This window comes from Rhinoraja longicauda, chromosome 3 (assembly GCF_053455715.1).
Source record: "Rhinoraja longicauda isolate Sanriku21f chromosome 3, sRhiLon1.1, whole genome shotgun sequence".
Taxonomy (NCBI): domain Eukaryota; kingdom Metazoa; phylum Chordata; class Chondrichthyes; order Rajiformes; family Arhynchobatidae; genus Rhinoraja; species Rhinoraja longicauda.
In genome coordinates this window covers 58,909,573-58,929,711 of record NC_135955.1, presented here as the reverse complement: position 1 = coordinate 58,929,711, position 20,139 = coordinate 58,909,573, and the positions used below count along the sequence as shown (strand labels likewise).

Sequence of the window (20,139 nt, the reverse complement as noted above, 5' to 3'; positions counted from 1 at the left end):
ATTAACCTGGTGAACCTACGCTGCGCTCCCTCAATAGCAATAATGTCCTTCCTCATATTAGGAGACCAAAATTGCACACAATACTCCAGGTGCGGTCTCACCAGTGCCCTGTACAACTGCAGTAGGACCTCCTTGCTCCTAAACTCAAATCCTCTTGCAATGAAGGCCAACATGCCATTTGCTTTCTTCACTCCCTGCTGTACCTGCATGCTTACTTTCAGTGACTGATGTACAAGCACACCCAGGTCTCGTTGCACCTCCCCTTTTCCTAATCTGACACCATTCAAATAATCTGCCTTCCTGTTTTTGCCACCAAAGTGGATAACCTCACATTTATCCACATTCTACTGCATCTGCCATGCATCTGCCCACTCACCCAACGTGCAGCGTCATAGCACCCTCATCGCAGCTCACACTGCCACACAGCTTTGTGTCATCCGCAAACTTGGAGATGCCACATTTAATTCCCTTGTCTAAATCATTAATATATATTATAAATAACTGGGGTCCCAGCACCGAGCCTTGCGGCACCCCACTAGTCACTGCCTGCCATTCTGAAAAGGACCCGTTAATTCCTACTCTTCGCTTCCTGTCTGCCAACCAGTTCTCTATCCATGTCAATACACTACTCCCATACCATGTGCTCTAATTTTGCGTACTAATCTCGTGTGGAACTTTGTCAAAGGCTTTTTGAAAGTCCAGATACACCACATCCACTGGCTCTCCCTTATCCATTCTACTTATTACATCCTCAAAAAATTCGAAGATTAGTCAAGCATGATTTCCCCTTCATAAATCCATGCTGACTTTGACCATGAAGAATTCATTTCATTTGTGTTCCATGGCGTTAACTGTTACATCAAGCTATTGAATCACATGGAAAATACATTCAATTTTTTTGCAAAAATGTTGCATTTTTATTAAGTAATTTAATTCCAGAAGATTAGTCAAGCACAATTTCACCATCATAGATCCGTACCAACTTTGACCTATCCTGTCAGTGCTTTCCAAATGCACTGCTATTAGGTGATTGCACGTAAGGTCGTAAGGTCAAAGTGCGTGACGCACAGAGTCTCGCAAGCCATCTGGAGGACATGACAGCTTACGGTATACACGAGTAACACATGCAATACGTACATTCTTACCTTTGAAGGGCCGAAGAACCGCAGGAAGCGCGGCACGGAGCAGGGGCGCTGAGCCTGGAAGAGCGAGGAGCGCAGGAAAAGGGAGAGGTGTCAGGACACTCGGAGCGCCGGGAGGGAGCCGGAGACGCGCTGATAGGAGAAGACCATCTCCCGCTGCTTATTTGAACTTAAAATAATAATGTTAAAAACAGTATTTTAAAATTTACCCTTTGTCGGTTGCTTTATTATGGTAGAAGTGTAAACTCAAATTACTGAACAAAACAGGGTGGGAGTAAACTTACTTTTGAAAGTTGTAAACGGGTGGAAGAAGGTTGGGAACCCCTGCCCTGGTGAGCGCTTGCCTGCAGTACACGGCGTGCCCTCCAGACGGCGTTGCGTGGCAACAGTGCGGGTCAGAGGGCATGACCTCGCCTGCCATGCAACGACTCCAGCATCTTCCCCACTACCGATGTAAGGCTAACTGGTCTATAATTCCCTGTTTTCTCTCTCCCTCCTTTCTTAAAAAGTGGGGTTTGCATTGGCTACCCTCCAGTCCCAAGGAACTGATCCGGATTCGAGAGAACATTAGAAAATGATCACAAATGCATCCACGATTTCTCGGGCCATCTCCTTGAGACTCTGGGATGCAGACCTATTAATTTGCTGCAGAGATGTGGCCTGACCCGCTGAGTTACTCCAGCTTTATGTGCCCGTTCTGGTTGATTACTGCGCAAACACCTCAACATAAGTGGTTATCTCGCGCAGTTTTTGACATTACCTCACTACTCCTTTGGCGGCAATAACTCTGGGATGTGAACTCCAGGTGTTTCGGTATATTGGCAAACATCGGGCTGCCGCACGCCTGCGACCACATTGCGGTCTCCGGCCGCCCTGACAGCCTCCAACCGACAGCGGGGCCAGGCGGCGGCGGCGGCGCGAGCGCGGCGGACGGGGAGCGCGGGCGCCATCTTGGGAGAGGCGGTTGGAAACCAAGGCGACGGCGGAGGCGGAGGCACCGAGGCGTCTTCAGAGAAGCAGCAAGTGAGGATCATTGCACTTTAATGGTCCTTCCAGCCAGGGGTCTTTGTTGCAATGTGGAGCTAAAGAGTGTGGGCGACCTGTGCATTTTAGTATCTCGGAGAAAGGAGCGTGTGATCGGTATGGTGGCTCATTTAATTTCGCTGCTGCTGAATTTGCTCTCGGTTCACTGTGCTGGATAGTCTGTTAGTGCAGACAAAAGGGCTCGCCTGCAGATGGGAAGACGCAGATCACGCCGGCAGCCTTGACATGGTGTTCTTGGATATGGTGACATGATGATCTGGTCCTCCTTGCTTTCTGTCCATGACTCCAACTCTCTCTCCCCCCCCCCCCCCCCCCAATAATAACTCGGCCTCCGCATCAACCCTTGACCTTCACATCTCTTTCCTGACTTTCTCCCCCCCCCCCCCCTCATATAGCTTCGATATCTGACATGTCCCCAAACAATCTCCCCACACTCGACCTCAAATGTGTGCAAAGTTGGTCTCTTTTGTTTACCGCTGCATTTAGTGCTATGAAATAAGTATACTATCTCTAGATATTGCTACCTGTCCATATCTGATGTCAAAGAGTCGTTCATTTGATCGTTAATCAGGCCTCTAACCCTATTAAATTCAACCTCATTCTTTTTTAAGTGTTTTTGCTTTCCATTCTGCCCTTGCTTTCTTTTTCATTTCAATTTTTCCAGTTATTGTGACCAGTGGTATTCCGCAGGGATCAGTACCAGGACCTCTGTTGGATGAAAATGTAAATGGGTCTGCAAGTTTGTAGATGAAACCAAGATAGAAGGAGTTGTAGACAATTAGGCTGTCAAAGTATACGAAGGGATATAGATTAACTACAGAAATGTTCGGAGATATGTGAGAGGGAGTTTGATTTAGGACACAAAGTGCTAGAGTAACTCAACGGGTCAAGAAGCATATCTGGAGACCATGGGTAGGTGATGTTTTGGGTCAGGGCCCTTCTTCAGACTGAATCAGACCCCGCATCAGTCTGAAGAAGAGTCCCAACCTGAAACATCACCTGCCCATTTTCTCCAGAGATGCTGCTTGACCAGCTGACTTCAGCAATTTGTGTCCGATTGCGTAAATCAGCATCTGCAGTTCCTTGTTTCTACCTTAATTTACATTATGCTCGGCGCAGACATTGTGGGGAGAAAGGGTGTTCTTGTGCTGTCCTGTTCTATGTTCGTCTGTTTTCTTCTTGTGTTAGTATTGACTTTGAATTCATCCATTATAACAGTTCTTTAAAAAAATTAAAGTCTTGAAATCTAGTTAAGAATTTGACACTTTTAATGTATTTAAAACAATGTATTTAAAGAGACCATTATTGCTGATAAATTTCATTGTGTGCAATTGTGTTTTTTTAGTGGGAAAGATGATGCTCCAGACCCTGTTCAATAATATTGGGAGTCTTGGTGTTTACAGTTTTCTGGGCAAAAAGTATTGTTGAAAATGAGGACAAACAAAATGTCATCAAAGAGGTGCTAACTGAAAAAATATATGAAAGCAGTCTGACTTAAGAGTGGCATGTGGCACTTTTGTTTCACTCTGATATGGTGGAAGGATTGTATTAATCCATTACCTTTCGGGATCCATTGAAGACCAAGAAATTGGGACCAGAAGCCAAAGTGTAAATGATACAAGCAGTTTTGAGGATTCAGATCAATGATTGGAGAAACAACATTTCAAGATAGACACAAAATGCTGGAGTAACTCAGCAGGACAGGCAGCATCTGTGGATAGAAGGAATGGGTGACGTTCTTCAGACTGAGAGTCAGGGTAGAAGTTTAAGGAACATGTAGAATAGATCATTGTTAGCTTGGGGAAGGTGACAACCAGGCATATAAAGGTAAAATTTAATCAGTAGGACAATCACACTGTTGGAGAACTAGGATGGGGGAGGGATGGAGAGAGAGGGAAAGCAAGGGTTACTTGCAGTTATAGAGATCAAATTTATACTGCTGGGTTGTAAGCTGCCAAAGGGAAATATGAGGTGCTGTTCCTCCAATTTGTTTGGGCTTCACTCTGACAGTGGAGGAGGTCGACAACAGAAAGGTCAGTGTGGGAATGGGAGGGGCAGTTAGTGTTTAGCAACCGGGAGATCCCATAGGTCTAGGTGGTCTGAGCAGAGGTGTTCAGCGAAACGATCGCCAAGCCTGCAACCTCCTCCACTGTCAGAGTGAGGCTCACTGCAAATTGGAGGAACAGCACCTCATATTGTGCTTGGGCAGCTTACAACCCAGCAGTATGAATATTGATTTCTCTAACTTCAAGTAACCCTTGCTTTCCTTCTCTCTATCTCTCCCCACCCTAGTCCCCCTGACTAGTCTGACTGTCCTGATTAAATTTTATCTTTGTGCCTCGTTGTCACCTTCCCCTAATTTTACATTTTCCAAGAACTTTGTCCCCTTTGATATCTCGTTTTCACATCTTACCCTTCCATATCGCTGTGTCTCCCTTTCCTCTGACTCTGTCTGAAGAAGGGTCTCGACCCAAAACATTATCCATTGCTTCCTTCCAGAGATGCTGCATGTCCCGCTGAGTTACTCCAACTTTTTGTGTCTATCTTCGGTTTAACCCAGCATCTGCACTTCCTTCTTACACAACTGTTAGCAGAACACTGATTTGCCTTCTCGGTCCTCGATACCTCCTGATGTCATTGTAATCTTAATCACCAAGGCTGACAACATAAGATCCTTCCTAAGGGCAAATCCTCGGAAAGCGTCTGGATCCAATTGAGTACCTGGTTGTGTTCTCAAAACCTGTGTCGACCAACTGGCTGAAGGTTTTGTGGATGTCTTCAACCTCCCATATTTGAGGTCTGAGGTGGTTGATGATACCAATATGGGACACACCGGGGTGAATGAGTGGTTAATTTTGGAAATAGTGCACTGCTTCCACCATTCACAATGGGCTGGATAGAATGGATGTGGAGAGGATGTTTCCACTTGTGGAAATGTTTAGGTCCAGAGGCCATAGCCTCAGAATAAAAGGATGTTCCTTTAGAAAAGAGATGAGGAGGAATTTATTTTGATGGAGGCTGGTAAATCTGTGGAATTCATTGTCACAGAAGGTTGTGGAGGTCATCAATGGATATTTTTAAGGGAGAGTTTGATAGATTCTTGATTGGTCCAGGTTTCTTGGTTTATTGGGAGAAGCAGGATAGTGGAGTTGAGAGGGAAAGATAGATCAGCCATAATTGAATGGCAGAATAGAGTTGATGGGTCGAGTGGTCTAATTCTACTTATCACTTATGAACATTTATTCTGGTATGATTCTGCATGGTTTAATTTAAGGGACTGTGTTCTTTGTGCCACTAAATGCTGCTACTTTTGACTGGTCGTGGACCAGGAATTTTGAGGAATTATTAGGATGTTGCAGTTTGTGCAATAGTCTTTGAGAACATCCTTAAATTGTTCCATCTGTCCACCTGGCTATTTCTTGCTGCAACTGAGCTTGGTGTCAGCATGTGAGGAACGCAGCCTCATTGGGGCAGTTTTGTGTAATAAAAGCCTTGATGTTGCGAATCTTGGCCTGATTGATGTTGTTGATGTAGTTTCATTTATGTTGCTTGTGGATTTGGAGGATTTTTGCAGAGACAGAATTAATTATAATCATACAGTTCTTTGAGATGGTCACTATCGGCAATGCACCTTGCAGATGCATACAGGGCGGCACGGTAGCGCAGCGGTAGAGTTGCTGCTTTACAGCGAATGCAGCGCCGGAGACTCAGGTTCGATCCTGACTACGGGTGCTGCACTGTAAGGAGTTTGTACGTTCTCCCCGTGACCTGCGTGGGTTTTCTCCGAGATCTTCGGTTTCCTCCCACACTCCAAAGACGTACAGGTATGTAGGTTAATTGGCTGGGTAAATGTAAAAATTGTCCCTAGTGGGTGTAGGATAGTGTTAATGTGCGGGGATCACTGGGCGGCACGGACTTGGAGGGCCGAAAAGGCCTGTTTCCGGCTGTATATATATGATATGATATGATATGAGACTATTGCTGCTTGATAGACCATGAACCTTATGCTGAATATGAGATCTTGATCTTCAGGTCCTAAGGCAAGGCAGTTACATTGAACATGATGGTACATTTTATCAACAATATCAGGTTTGTTAAGGGATATCCATTAGATATGGCAAGTAATTGAGTGTTTACAGAATGAACATTTATTGTCATGGGGGTGATGTTGTATTGCAGGGCAAGCTTGTTAGAGGATCATTTTGTAGTGGTTTTGTCTCATTCTCTCTTTCCCAGTGAATGGGCAAAAATGGCTTTGTGCTCAGCCTCTGAATGTGGATACTGCATTTTGGCAGGTTTGGGGAATCTTGATTTTGGAGTTAAGGCAATGTTAAAACATTTTCCATTTGTGTTGTAGATCATTTCTAATTCAATTCCAATATTGCAGGGGGGATAATGGAGGAAAGTGTTGTGACATTTGTGTATGTTTACATAATCAAGTTTGTTGCACTATCACTGACCTCATCATCTCCGGCGATCTACCCCCCAGTGCCTCCAATCGCATAGTTCCCCAGCCCCGCACGGCCCGATTCTACCTCCTACCCAAAATCCACAAACATAACTGTCCCGGCAGACCCATTGTCTCTGCCTGCTCATGCCCCACTGAACTTATCTCTACCTACCTCGACTCCATCCTATCCCCCCTGGTTAAATCCCTCCCCACCTACGTCCAAGACACCTCACACGCTCTCCATCTCCATGATAACTTCCGGTTCCCAGGCCCCCACTCCCTCATCTTCACCATGGATGTCCAGTCACTCTACACTTCCATCCCCCACAAGGATGGTCTCGAAGCCCTCCGTTTCTTCCTCGACCGTAGAACCAGCCAATCCCCATCGACCAACACTCTCCTCCGCCTAGCAGAGCTGGTTCTTACCCTCAACTACTTCTCCTTTGACTTCTCCCACTTCCTCCAAACCAGAGGCGTAGTGATGGGCACTCGCATGGGCCCTAGCTACGCCTGCCTCTTTGTCGGGTACGTCGAACAATCCCTGTTCCAGACGTACACTGGCCCCATCCCCGAAATCTACCAACCGCTACATCGACGACTGCATTGGTGCTACCTCTTGCACCCATGCAGAACTCACTGACTTCATACACTTCACCTCCAATTTTCATCCTGCCCTTAAATATACCTGGACTATCTCTGTCATCTCCCTCCCGTTTCTGGACCTCACCATCTTCATCACAGGAGACAGACTAGTGACGGACATTTACTATAAACCCACCGACTCGCACAGCTATCTGGACTACACTTCTTCCCACCCGGTCCCCTACTCCCAATTCCTCCGTCTACGCCGCATCTGCACCCGGGATGAGATGTTTCACACTAGGGCTTCCGAGATGTCCTCGTTCTTCAGAAAACGGGGCTTCCCCTCCGCCATTATAGATGAGGCTCTCACTAGGGTCTCTTCTACATCCCGCAGCTCCGCTCTTGCTCCCCCTCCCCCCACTCGCAACAAGGACAGAATCCCCCTCGTTCTCACCTTCCACCCCACCAGCCAGCGGATCCAACATATCATCCACCAACATTTCCGTCACCTACAATGGGACCCCACCACTGGCCATATCTTCCCATCCCCTCCCCTCTCTGCGTTCCGCAGAGACCGTTCCCTCCGTAACTCCCTGGTCCACTCGTCCCTTCCTACCCAAACCACCCCAACCCCGGGCACTTTCCCCTGCAACCGCACGAGATGCAACACCTGTCCCTTTACCTCCCCCCTCAACTCCATCCAAGGACCCAAACAGTCTTTCCAGGTGAGACAAAGGTTCACCTGCACCTCCTCCAACCTCATCTATTGCATCCGCTGCTCTAGATGTCAACTTATTTACATCGGCGAAACCAAGCGCAGGCTCGGCGATCGCTTCGCTGAACACCTGCGCTTGGTCCTCATTAACAAAACTGATCTCCCGGTGGCCGAGCACTCTAACTCCCCCTCCCATTCCCAGTCTGACCTTTCTGTCATGGGCCTCCTCCAGTGCCATAGTGAGGCCCGCCGGAAGTTGGAGGAGAAGCACCTCATATTTCGCCTGGGCAGTTTGCAGCCCGGTGGTATGAACGTCGACTTCTCCAACTTTAGATAGCTCCTCTGTCCCTCCCTTCCCCTCCTCTTTCCCAGATCTCCCTCTATCTTCCTGTCTCCACCTATATTCTTCCTTTGTCCCGCCCCCCTGACATCAGTCTGAAGAAGGGTCTCGACCCGAAACGTCACCCATTCCTTCTCTCCCGAGATGCTGCCTGACCTGCTGAGTTACTCCAGCATTTTGTGAATAAATCGATTTGTACCAGCATCTGCAGTTATTTTCTTATATCAAGTTTAAACTAAGTTGACAAATACACAAGATTTAACACTTGGGCATGCATGCAATATAGATGGAGATGGCTTCTTTTAACACCAGAGAATTTGAGCTGGTGCATGTTGGAAGTGCTAGTGTGCACAGGCAAACAGCTTTCATATGAAGTCTTCTAATTGAGTTTGGTGCAAAAGGTGAGCGTTGTAGGAAAACTTACTATTCATGTAATTAAGATCCAATACAAGTACACCAGTTTAAAGCAATGAAATGCTTCAACTACAATAAGACACATTTGTCTTTTCTGTGCTAGGCTAGACCCAGTCTTGCAAGTCAGAACAATGTCAGCATCAATTTAAGAACAACGATAAAAACAAATCCACAATGGAGACTGAAAATATTGTAGTTCTGTGGACGATGGGAGGCTGAAACTGTTATGCCAGTTGCAATAATAATGGTAATTGCAGTGATTTTAAAATTTAAAGTGGCAGTTTAAAATGTAATGGTCAGTATATTGATTTTAACATCAAAACAGCTTCTAACTGTATGATTGCAGGTAGTGACATGTGCATCAAGAAGTTTGCCAACGTGCCATTAGTAGAAGGAATATCAAATCACAATTATTTTGGTGTGAAATTGAAACCATGTGAGATGTGATAGGCAGTTTCCTACACTATCAAGTAAAACTGCCAATCTTAGTGCTGGCTACATAAACAGTTCTAATTGGGAAAGTAAAAAAAATTAAGGCAACACTTCGATGATGCCCAGATATAATTTGTTCCATTGACTTGAGACATATTTATTGGTTTGGTGACAAGGATAGCTCTGCTATATTTCACATCTGAGAAGACAAATAGGTCTTGATCTAAATCCCTAAATATACAGGAATTTCAATGTGAATTTGATCGTGCTAACATAATACAAAGTTATTGGAAATATACAACAAATAAGTTATTTGGCTTTTCTCATCTGTGCTCTATGCGAAAGCTGAATCCCTACTCACACTTGGTCAGCATGTTACACCTTTGGTATTGCTTTATTGTCATGTGTTCAAAGATACAGTGGAAACACTATGCTGCCCAGCCAAGTCATACTATCCACGAGTACAATCAAATCCTGCACATGTACAATAGGTAGTGCAAAGAGAAAAATACAAGTGTAGTGCAACTCAAGAGGAGTGTTAAGGATAGAGCAGTGAATAATCCTTAGACGGCAACTTCTCGTGAACTTCTACAGGTGTATGGTAGAGAGCATATGGACTGGCTGCATCACAACCTGGTTCGGTAACTTGAATGCCCAGTAATGAAAGAGATTACAAAAGGTGGCGAACGCTGCCTTGCCCATCATGGGTACTGACCTCCCCACCATCAAATGGACCTATAAGAGGCACTGCCTCAACAAGACAACCAACATCATTAAGGACCCACACCCCACACTCATTTCACTCCTACCATCGGGAAGAAGGTTTAGGAGTTGGAAAACTGTAACGTCCAGGTACAGGAAAAACTTCTTCCCAACAACCATCAGGTTCCTGAACACTACAAACTCCAACTAAACTCCAAACTATAAACTGCCTTGGTTGCACTAGTTAAAAAATATATAGTTTTTGTACGATATTGGGTTTTTATTATTTATTGAACTTCCTTTTCTTTGTTTGTTTATTATATTATGTACTGAATACTGTGTTGACAAACCTGTTGTGCTGCTGCAAGTGAGAATGTCAGTGTTCTGTGTTAGCACATATGACAATATTAGAGCTCTAGGGGCTAGTGGAATCAAGGGATATGGGGAGAAGGCAGGCACAGGTTACTGATTGTGGATGATCAGCCATGATCACAATGAATGGCAGTGCTGGCTCGAAGGGCCAAATGGCCTCCTGCACCTATTTTCTATGTTTCTATGTTTCTAATAAAAGTTATAGTCTCAGATATTTGAGTTTGTAAAAAAAGAGTGATGTTTTCCTTGCATCTGAGAAATAGTTATTGCATATTTAATGCTGTTATAAAATGAAATGCAAATCTTTAACTTTTTCTACATTGCTTTGTACTTTCTTGCTTGGAAGGTTTGAAGACTTTCAGCTGAAATAATTACGTTTTTTCATTCATTCCACAGGCTCTTGCATAAAATGATTGAATCAACTCATTTGCGCCAGCGAGGGTCTTTGGATTTTGAATCACATTATGAACATTTGTGTGCTCTCCATGACCTGGTTCCGTTAAAATCAGTGAAGGCAAACTTAAATAGCGGTGTCCTGGATATTAACGGTGATCGTATCAAGCTGCCTGAGTGGACACCAATTTTCAATTCCATCAGAATTAACAGACATTTAGCTTTTCTTGCAATTAGGAGTTACTATCAGCCTGGTCTTGGAGAAACAGGTAAGATACCAAACCAAAACAGAAATGCTAAAGAACAGTTGAGCATAATCTGTGAAATGATTTAACCATTTAACATTACAGGTTAAAAACCTTTCATCAGAATTGAAAGAGCAAGCAAGTAAGTCCAAGTAGAGGAGAAGGTGGGGCAATGGAAGGAACAAAGGAAAAGTTAGTAATGGAGTGAAATGGAGTGAAATGATGGGCATTTAGCTCTTGTTTTTGCAATGTGCTGTTAATGTTGTGATGTTGCATCTTCTGGCCTACTAGGCAATGCTGAGCAGGCCACAGGTCTGGAGGGTCTGCAGGGGCAGAACCAGCGAGCCGGGAAGGGAGCCGATCGGCCTCTCCCCGGTCCTCTTCCTCCTCCTCTTCGAGCTCGACACTCCGCTCCTCGTCTTCCACCGCCTCCTCCTCCAAGGCCGTCGTGCCTTTCCTCCCTGGGCCTTTCGCCCTCAGGCCCCGACGGGTCGCCGACCTCCAACGCTCGCTGGTTCTGCCCCTGCAGACCCTCCAGACCCCTCGGCTCGGTTTCTCCCAGCTCGCTCAACCCCGTCTTTTCCTCCTCCTCCTCCACTTCTCCTTCTCTGCTTCTCGGGCTTGCTCTCCTGCCTCCCTTCCCGGCCGCGCTTCCCCTTCTCTCGCCGGCTGGCCAGACGTCTTCCCAGCTGTTTCTTGCTTCCCCGGGCTTGGCAGCCCTTCTCCTGGTTCCTCTTCCTCCATTGGATCCTCCAGCTTCTTCCTCAGTTTTTACAGCACAAAAATTGGCCTTTTGGCGGCTTTTTAAAGGTAAGAATGTCTGTGTTGCATGTGTTGGTAGTGTATGCTGTAAGCTGCCATGTCCTCCAGATGGCTTGAGTGACTCCATGCGTCACGCACTTTGACCTTGCGTGCAATCACCTAATATCTCTCATTTCCCTTATCCCTAACCAGTCTCGACCCGAAACGTCATCCATTTCTTCTCTACAGAGACGCTGAGTTACTCCAGCTTTTTGTGTCTTTCTAAAGAAATTCCTCCTCGTCTCCTTCCTAAAGGAATTTCCTTTAATTTTGAGGCTGTGACCTCTAGTCCTAGACTCTCCCACTCTCCACATCCACTCTATCCAAGCCTTTCAATATTCAGTAAGTTTCAATGGTCCCCCTGATATCTTTTAAAGTCCAGTGAGTACAGGCCCAGTGCCCTCAATCACTCATCCTATGTTAACCACTCATTCCTGGGGTAATTCTTGTAAACCTCCTCTGGACCCTCTCCATATCCTTCCTCAGATATGGTGCCCATAATTGCTCACAATACTCCAAATGCAGCCTGACCAGCACCTTATAGAGCCTCAGCATTACATCCTTGTTTTTGTATTGTAGCCCTCCTGATATAAATGCGTTTGCCATGAATAGGTGATTGTTCTAGTCTATAATATATATGCTTTATTAACTATAGTATATTTAGGAAACTCCCGGCGAGTGCTACGGCGCATTGAGAAGCTCCCATCTTGAGAAGCTCCCAGTGAGCTATGTGGCAGCGCATTACGAAGCTCTTGCCGAGTGCCATGGTGGCGCATTGGGATGGTCCCGGCGAGCGCTGAAGCCTTTGAGAGGACCTGGCAGAGGCCAAGGGTGGGCTGGTGAAGGGTGGGCTGGTGGGAGGGCCCGCATGGGTCCTGGAGGTCAGACGAGGACGGGGCCGTGGTGGGTGCCGGAGGTTGGTTGAGGATCGGAAAGAATACCCCCCCCCCCCCCCCCCAACACACAGCGGCGCCCCCCACTCTGGTTCCCCATTGTCCTTTGGTGTTCCCCCCCCCTCCCCAATTGTCTATTGTTCTCCCCCCTCCCTCACAGCCGTCCCCCAACGCCAGGTCCTCCATTGTTCTTCCCCTCCTCCCTCATGGCAGTCCTCTTTGATCATCCAAGGTTCCCTTACTTAGCCATCCTTGACCCTCCTCCTTTTTGGAACATATAGTATAAGAAAATAACTGCAGATGCTGGTACAAATCGATTTATTCACAAAATGCTGGAGTAACTCAGCAGGTCAGGCAGCATCTCGGGAGAGAAGGAATGGGTGACGTTTCGGGTCGAGACCCGTCTGAAGAAGGGTCTCGACCCGAAACGTCACCCATTCCTTCTCTCCCGAGATGCTGCCTGACCTGCTGAGTTACTCCAGCATTTTGTGAATAAATCCTTTTTGGAACATGCTGTTTCTGAGCTTCAATCAACTGGTCTTTAAACAACTCCCACATGTCAGATTGGTCTTAACCAATAACTGTTTTCAGTGCATCCTCCCAAAATTTTGTCCAACAACATTGACGTTTGCCTTGTTCCAATTTAGTACCTTCCCACAAGGCCTTATACAATTTTAAAACTTGTTCCTCAAAATGATCTACCACTGGTACACTAGACACCAGACCAGGCACATTTCTCAATTGGACTACCCACACATGGTTTCAATAAACCCTCTTGCATACAGCTCAAGTTCTGCCCTATGTAAGCCTTTGGCGCTGAGCAAGTTCCACTCAATATTGGGATAAATCAAAGTTACACACAAAGAAAACTGTTGCTTTGGCATCTAACTGCTGTCTCCATATGTTCCTCCATCACATCCAAAACCCTGGCGCATTGACCTGCTGGTCCTGTCCCACTCGCAACCACATTTCTGCAGTGAACACAACATCGTAGTCTCAAGCACCAATCATGGCTCTGTTAATTTGCTTTCTCCACACTCCTCCTTACATTGAATAAACACACTGCAGCCCATCAGCATCACTACATTCCTGCACGTCTCCCTGCCTGTCTGTCCTTCCTTTGAGACTCAAGGTCATGACCTCTACCTTCCCTTCCTTCCAATTTCTGACCTACCCTGTTTCCCATCCCCCTGCATCCCTAGGTTAAATACTTTCTTTGAACACTAGCAAACCAACCTTCAAGGATATTGGATCCCCCACCAGGTCATATTCAACAGAGGAATATTTACCTGCCAAGTTGACACACATGAGCAAGGAATGTTCACAAAAGGAAAACAAATCATAGAACATACCTTAAGTCACTATTATCCTCACGTGGCATTTCATCTCCCCACAGCCACTTCTAACAGGCTGCTGCACCAGCCTGATTTCCTTTTATAAAGCCAATTGGAGCAGTTGCTCCAGGGTGGTAACTGCTTGTCGCTTCTCCGGCTGAAACTCATCTCAACTCATTAACCATGTGGCCTTGTTAATTGTGTGGCCTTTTAAAGGTCCCACTCTTCTATTCTTCCTTTCAGCTTCTCCAACTGAAACTCACCTCAGCTCGTTAATTGGCCTGAGGAATTGGCTGGCCTTTTTAGAAAGTCCTGTTTTTCTGCACCAGTTTTCAGCTTCTCCACAGTTGAAAATCTGAACTTCTAGAGCCTTGAATTTCCTGATATGCTGTACTTATTGTTCTTTTCCTACTCTAGCTAGTGGCAGCCCTGTGCATGTTGAGTGATCCTTAATTCTTCTATCAACTCCTTTGTAAATCCAACGAACTACAGTAAAAAAACCTGATTAATTGAAATCTGTTAAATTAGAGGATTAGTGGATCAATGATCCAAACCTCTAATGTTTTTGCACTGTAATCAATTTGAGGTGAAGGCAACTATAAGTTTGCCTTCCTAATTGCATGTTCGTTTACATAATTTGTTTACAAAGCCATCTGAATTCCTCTGAATATCAACATGTTTCAATCTCTCATTTTTTTAAAAATCGTGTCTGTTTTTATTTTACCTAAGTGAAGGACCTAATGTTTTCCACAATATATTCCATCTGCCCTTTCCTTGCCCCACCACTGTCTAAGTCATCCTGACACCTCTCTACATCCTTCTCACTTCCACAGGGTAGCAGAGACTTGTGTCTAGAAGACAAAGGAGTCCAGGAATTCCATTGTCCACAGAGTTGCAGCTGAAAAAAAGAGTACAGATAAGATGATAGAGTTGAGTCGGAGGATGAGCAAAGTGTCTGAACAGGAAGCTGGTTTGGATTTTCCAGATTGAGCTTCCATGTATTCATAATCTGCATATTAAACAGTAGTGGAGAGCTAAAGGGACTCGAGGTAGGATAATGCAGTATAATCATGTATAGTTTTACAAAGGAAGGATGTTTAGTTGTGTACAATACAAAATCTTCCAAATACACAGATAAGTGAACCGAAACGAGTATGTTGGCCCTGATTGCACTCATTTTGTTCAGATGACCAGGATATGTCACGTATTAATAATACTAACCTCCCGAAAAGTACTTTTGTTCATCTTTTGTCATTGCAAGAGATTAACGGGTAGGCAGAGGAAACGATTCAAGGATGTATTCTAAGCCATCTGGAAGTACAGTATTTCTACTCATTCGTGGAAATCACTGGTCCATGACTGTGCAAAATGGAGAATTATGGAAGAAGGCATTGAGAACCTTGAACGCATCAGCAGCAGAGGGTTGCCCTGGGTAAATGATGTAAGGAACTGACTAATTCCCAAGCTACCATTCTGCCTGCCTCATCAACCACTTTATTCCCCACCCCTGGCAGACTAGATTCCTCATTGGCCTTGCCAATCATCTTAAAACTCACTGATTCAGTGTGGAAGAAAGTCATCTTGCATTCTAAGGGGCTCCCTTAAGAAAAGTAAATTTTAAGAATGAACATAGTTAAAGGAAAAAAAATTACGTATAGATTTAGAGAAATGATACTTCTGAATTAATCCTTATTCCTTATTAAGATTCTCTAACAATTAGGTGCTGATTGAAATGGCTTCACAACAAATACCAGGAATAGAAGGAAAGGAGGAGACAAGAAATGAGCTTGAAAGCCAAAATGTACTCATCCAAATCTAGGAAGTCAAAGGTGGACACAAAATGCTGGAGTAAGGCAGCATCTCTGGAGAGAAGGAATGGGTGACATTTCGGGTCGAGACCCTTCTTCAGACTGATGTCGGGGGAATGGGTGGGACAGAGATAGAATATAGTCGGAGACAGTAAGACTGATGGGAGGACTGGGAAGCGGGAGGGGATGGAGAGTGAAGGAAAGCAAGGGTTATTTGAAGTTAGAGAAGCCAATGTTCATACTGCTGATGTGTAAACTACCCAAGCGAAATATGAGGTGCTGTTCCTCCAATTTGCACTGGGCCAAACTTTGACAATGGAGGAGGCCCAGGACAGAAAGATCAGATTGGGAATGGGAGGGGAAGTCAAAGAAGTTATAGGAAGTCAAGGCAGGTTGCGAGAACATGCTATAAAATCAGTAGTGTGTTGCCATGTGATAGTTTGTTCAAGATTTGGAGGGATATGGACAGTGGCTGGCATGTGGGACTAATGTAGCTGGGACATGTTTGCATGTGCGGGCAGGTTGGGCCAAAGGGCCTGTTTCCACACTGTATCACTCTATGACTCGATTAATCTAGTAGTCTTTGGGTTAATGTGAAGTCCCACCAATTGTTTAGTTTAGTTTATTGTCACATGTAGCGAGGTACAGTGAAAAGCTTTTTGTTGTGTGCTAACCAGATTACATTGATTACATTGAGTGTCAGATAATATTAGACACTCTCAAGGAAGGTGGGCGAGGAAGTTTTGAACAAAATGTTTATCTCAAATTATCCCCCTTATCCTCTTTTGTTCTAATGAATTAATGATGACTTAAATGATTGACGATAACTGAAATCTTTTTTTAAAAAAAGCTTGGCTACATTTTAACAAGGGAAGAGTTTCCTGGGGCAGAGTAAACCTGTCAAGGAAAGTAGTGAATACGTGTATCTACAGCAACATGTTGGGAGGAGAATAAAGAATAATCCTCTCAGTATCCAAGTTTACTTCCTTAAATAGTGCATACTGTTGCACTGCACAGAATGTTCTTCCCTAAAGCATCAACTCATCACCTCCCAAGAACTCTCTGAAGATTTGATGAAGGTCACCAACTCAACAAGACTATTCAGTGTGAGAGATGTATACTAGTTCATTGTGAAATATTATTAATTTAAATTGTCAAAATATTTTGACATTTGTGCGTATTAAGCTAAAGAACACTATCACAGATTGAAGAATATTTTTGCAGATTAAATTTAAGTGTTTTTAGGAATTTATATTCTCAATTTTGGTTTTGAAGGGAGCGAGAGACATAAACAATACATCAGAAAACGTATGCCAGCTATCCGTTCAAAAGGCTGCACACTTCAACTTTGTGCATCAATTAGAGACTGTCTGATTGCTTCCAGTGCTTTAAAGTCTTTAGAGCTACAAGGATTACCTTTGAGGCATGGCGATCTCACAACATTAACAAAGGTGAGAAATGTGTATCATAAGGTAACATGCATATGAGGCAAAAAAATATGGCTTACTGGTGAGTTTGTTGACGTATACAATCTTTAATTGCATTTCTTTGCCGATGATGTCCATTTCTTATAGGGCTTATCCAGGACAAAGTCTCTGCAGAACATTTCATTGGCTTATTGCCCTATAGGCGATGAAGGGCTGGAAAGTACGTATTCTGGAACTTGATGCATTTGTCCTACATCAGATTATTTGCATTAGTTTGTTAGTTGAATAATTTATATTTTGCAAAACTGTCTTTCAGTAATTTGCAAGAGCTTGAAGAATTCTGCAACGATTAAGACGATTAACTTCACAGGCTGCAATCTTACATGGTGTGGTGCAGAACACATTACCAAAGTTATTAAGGCAGGTTTTATCTCTTGCTTGTGCAATGCCAGTTTTATTTCAGTTTTAATATCTACTAGACCAAGTGGACCCGTTGGGCCCAAACCTCTCCTGCATTGGTGCAGCACCCTCTCCTCCATCCCCTCTCCCTCCCCTCTCCCTCCCCTCTCCCTCCCCTCTCCCTCCCCCCTCCCTCCCCATTCCCTCCCCCCCTCTCCCTCCACCCTCCACCCCCCTCCCTCCACCCCCCTCCCTCCACCCCCCCTAAACCCCCCCTCCACCACCCCCCCCTCTCTGAAACTTCCTCCATTCGCACCAAAGGGACAATGGTGAGTAAGGTGGGCCTAAAATTGTCGCGCTATCGTGTACCGTTTTGGCTATAGTTCAGGAACAAACAAACAAACGAGAGTTTTAGTATATAGGTATCAAGTTATGTAATATTTAAATATATTTAAACTTCATACCCTTCTGTTTTAAACAGCATCAAGCAACAAATAGGCACAGTGAAGTTTGGGCAGAAAGTCTTCGTTACAGGCATCCTGATCTGGATTGTATGACTGGTTTGCGTCGTATTACCATAAATTGTAACTCACTAATTGGTGATACTGGAGCTATTGCTTTTGCAGAAGCCATCAAAGATGACCTATGGCTAAAAGGCAAGTTGAGTTTAAAGATATGGTAATAATATAAATAAATTTTAAATGCTAAGCTATGAAGATCTTAACGTTTATCGGGATTTTAATGCAGGATGAATGCTTAAAGGTTCAGTACAGCTTCCTAGTAACAATTGTTTTGTTGGTTTAAGAATGTAACCACAGGGTACCTGTCAAAGCTGAAGAATAGGACATTTCCCATTTGATCAGTTTATTCAAATTAATTTACTGACCTTAACTAGTTTGCAGTTGGTTAGAGTATTTAACATCATAATTGTTGTTTTTCTAAACCTTCCAGCCTGCACAATAGACAATAGACAATAGACAATAGGTGCAGGAGTAGGCCATTCAGCCCTTCGAGCCAGCACCGCCATTCAATGCGATCATGGCTGATCACTATCAATCAGTACCCCGTTCCTGCCTTCTCCCCATACCCCCTCACTCCGCTATCCTTAAGAGCTCTATCCAGCTCTCTCTTGAAAGCATCCAACGAACTGGCCTCCACTGCCTTCTGAGGCAGAGAATTCCACACCTTCACCACCCTCTGACTGAAAAAGTTCTTCCTCATCTCCGTTCTAAATGGCCTACCCCTTATTCTCAAACTGTGGCCCCTTGTTCTGGACTCCCCCAACATTGGGAACATGTTATCTGCCTCTAATGTGTCCAATCCCCTAATTATCTTATATGTTTCAATAAGATCCCCCCTCATCCTTCTAAATTCCAGTGTATACAAGCCCAATCGCTCCAGCCTTTCAACATACGACAGTCCCGCCATTCCGGGAATTAACCTAGTGAACCTACGCTGCACGCCCTCCATAGCAAGAATATCCTTCCTCAAATTTGGAGACCAAAACTGCACACAGTACTCCAGGTGCGGTCTCACCAGGGCCCGGTACAACTGTAGAAGGACCTCTTTGCTCCTATACTCAACTCCTCTTGTTACGAAGGCCAACATTCCATTGGCTTTCTTCACTGCCTGCTGAACCTGCATGCTTCCTTTCATTGACTGATGCACTAGGACACCCAGATCTCGTTGAACTCCCCCTCCTCCTAACTTGACACCATTCAGATAATAATCTGCCTTTCTATTCTTACTTCCAAAGTGAATAACCTCACACTTATCTACATTAAACTGCATCTGCCATGTATCCGCCCACTCACACAACCTGTCCAGGTCACCCTGCAGCCTTATTGCATCTTCCTCACAATTCACACTACCCCCCAACTTAGTGTCATCTGCAAATTTGCTAATGGTACTTTTAATCCCTTCGTCTAAGTCATTAATGTATATCGTAAATAGCTGGGGTCCCAGCACCGAACCTTGCGGTACCCCACTGGTCACTGCCTGCCATTCCGAAAGGGACCCATTTATCCCCACTCTTTGCTTTCTGTCTGTTAACCAATTTTCTATCCATGTCAGTACCCTACCCCCAATACCATGTGCCCTAATTTTGCCCACTAATCTCCTATGTGGGACCTTGTCGAAGGCTTTCTGAAAGTCGAGGTACACCACATCCACTGACTCTCCCTTGTCAATTTTCCTAGTTACATCCTCAAAAAATTCCAGTAGATTTGTCAAGCATGATTTCCCCTTCGTAAATCCATGCTGACTCGGAACGATCCCGTTACTGCTATCCAAATGCTCAGCAATTTCGTCTTTTATAATTGACTCCAGCATTTTCCCCACCACTGATGTCAGACTAACTGGTCTATAATTACCCGTTTTCTCTCTCCCTCCTTTCTTAAAAAGTGGGATAACATTTGCTATTCTCCAATCCACAGGAACTGATCCTGAATCTATAGAACATTGAAAAATGATCTCCAATGCTTCCACTATTTCTAGAGCCACCTCCTTAAGTACTCTGGGATGCAGACCATCAGGCCCTGGGGATTTATCAGCCTTCAGTCCCATCAGTCTACCCAAAACCATTTCCTGCCTAATGTGGATTTCCTTCAGTTCCTCCATCACCCTAGGTTCTCCAGCCCCTAGAAC

At 44.7% G+C, this 20,139-nt stretch overlaps 1 protein-coding gene across 1 annotated transcript in view; it reads left to right on the top strand.

Moving 5' to 3' along the window:
* Window positions 1-2,157: 2,157 nt before the first annotated feature.
* Window positions 2,158-20,139, top strand: part of cep78 (centrosomal protein 78) — a 63,700-nt gene continuing 45,718 nt past the window's right edge. The window contains 6 exon segments of the mRNA XM_078396222.1: window positions 2,158-2,282; window positions 10,590-10,855; window positions 16,943-17,118; window positions 17,242-17,314; window positions 17,411-17,514; window positions 17,975-18,149. Of these exon segments, the coding sequence (XP_078252348.1) occupies window positions 10,603-10,855; window positions 16,943-17,118; window positions 17,242-17,314; window positions 17,411-17,514; window positions 17,975-18,149 (781 nt within the window). The 5' untranslated portion in view covers window positions 2,158-2,282; window positions 10,590-10,602.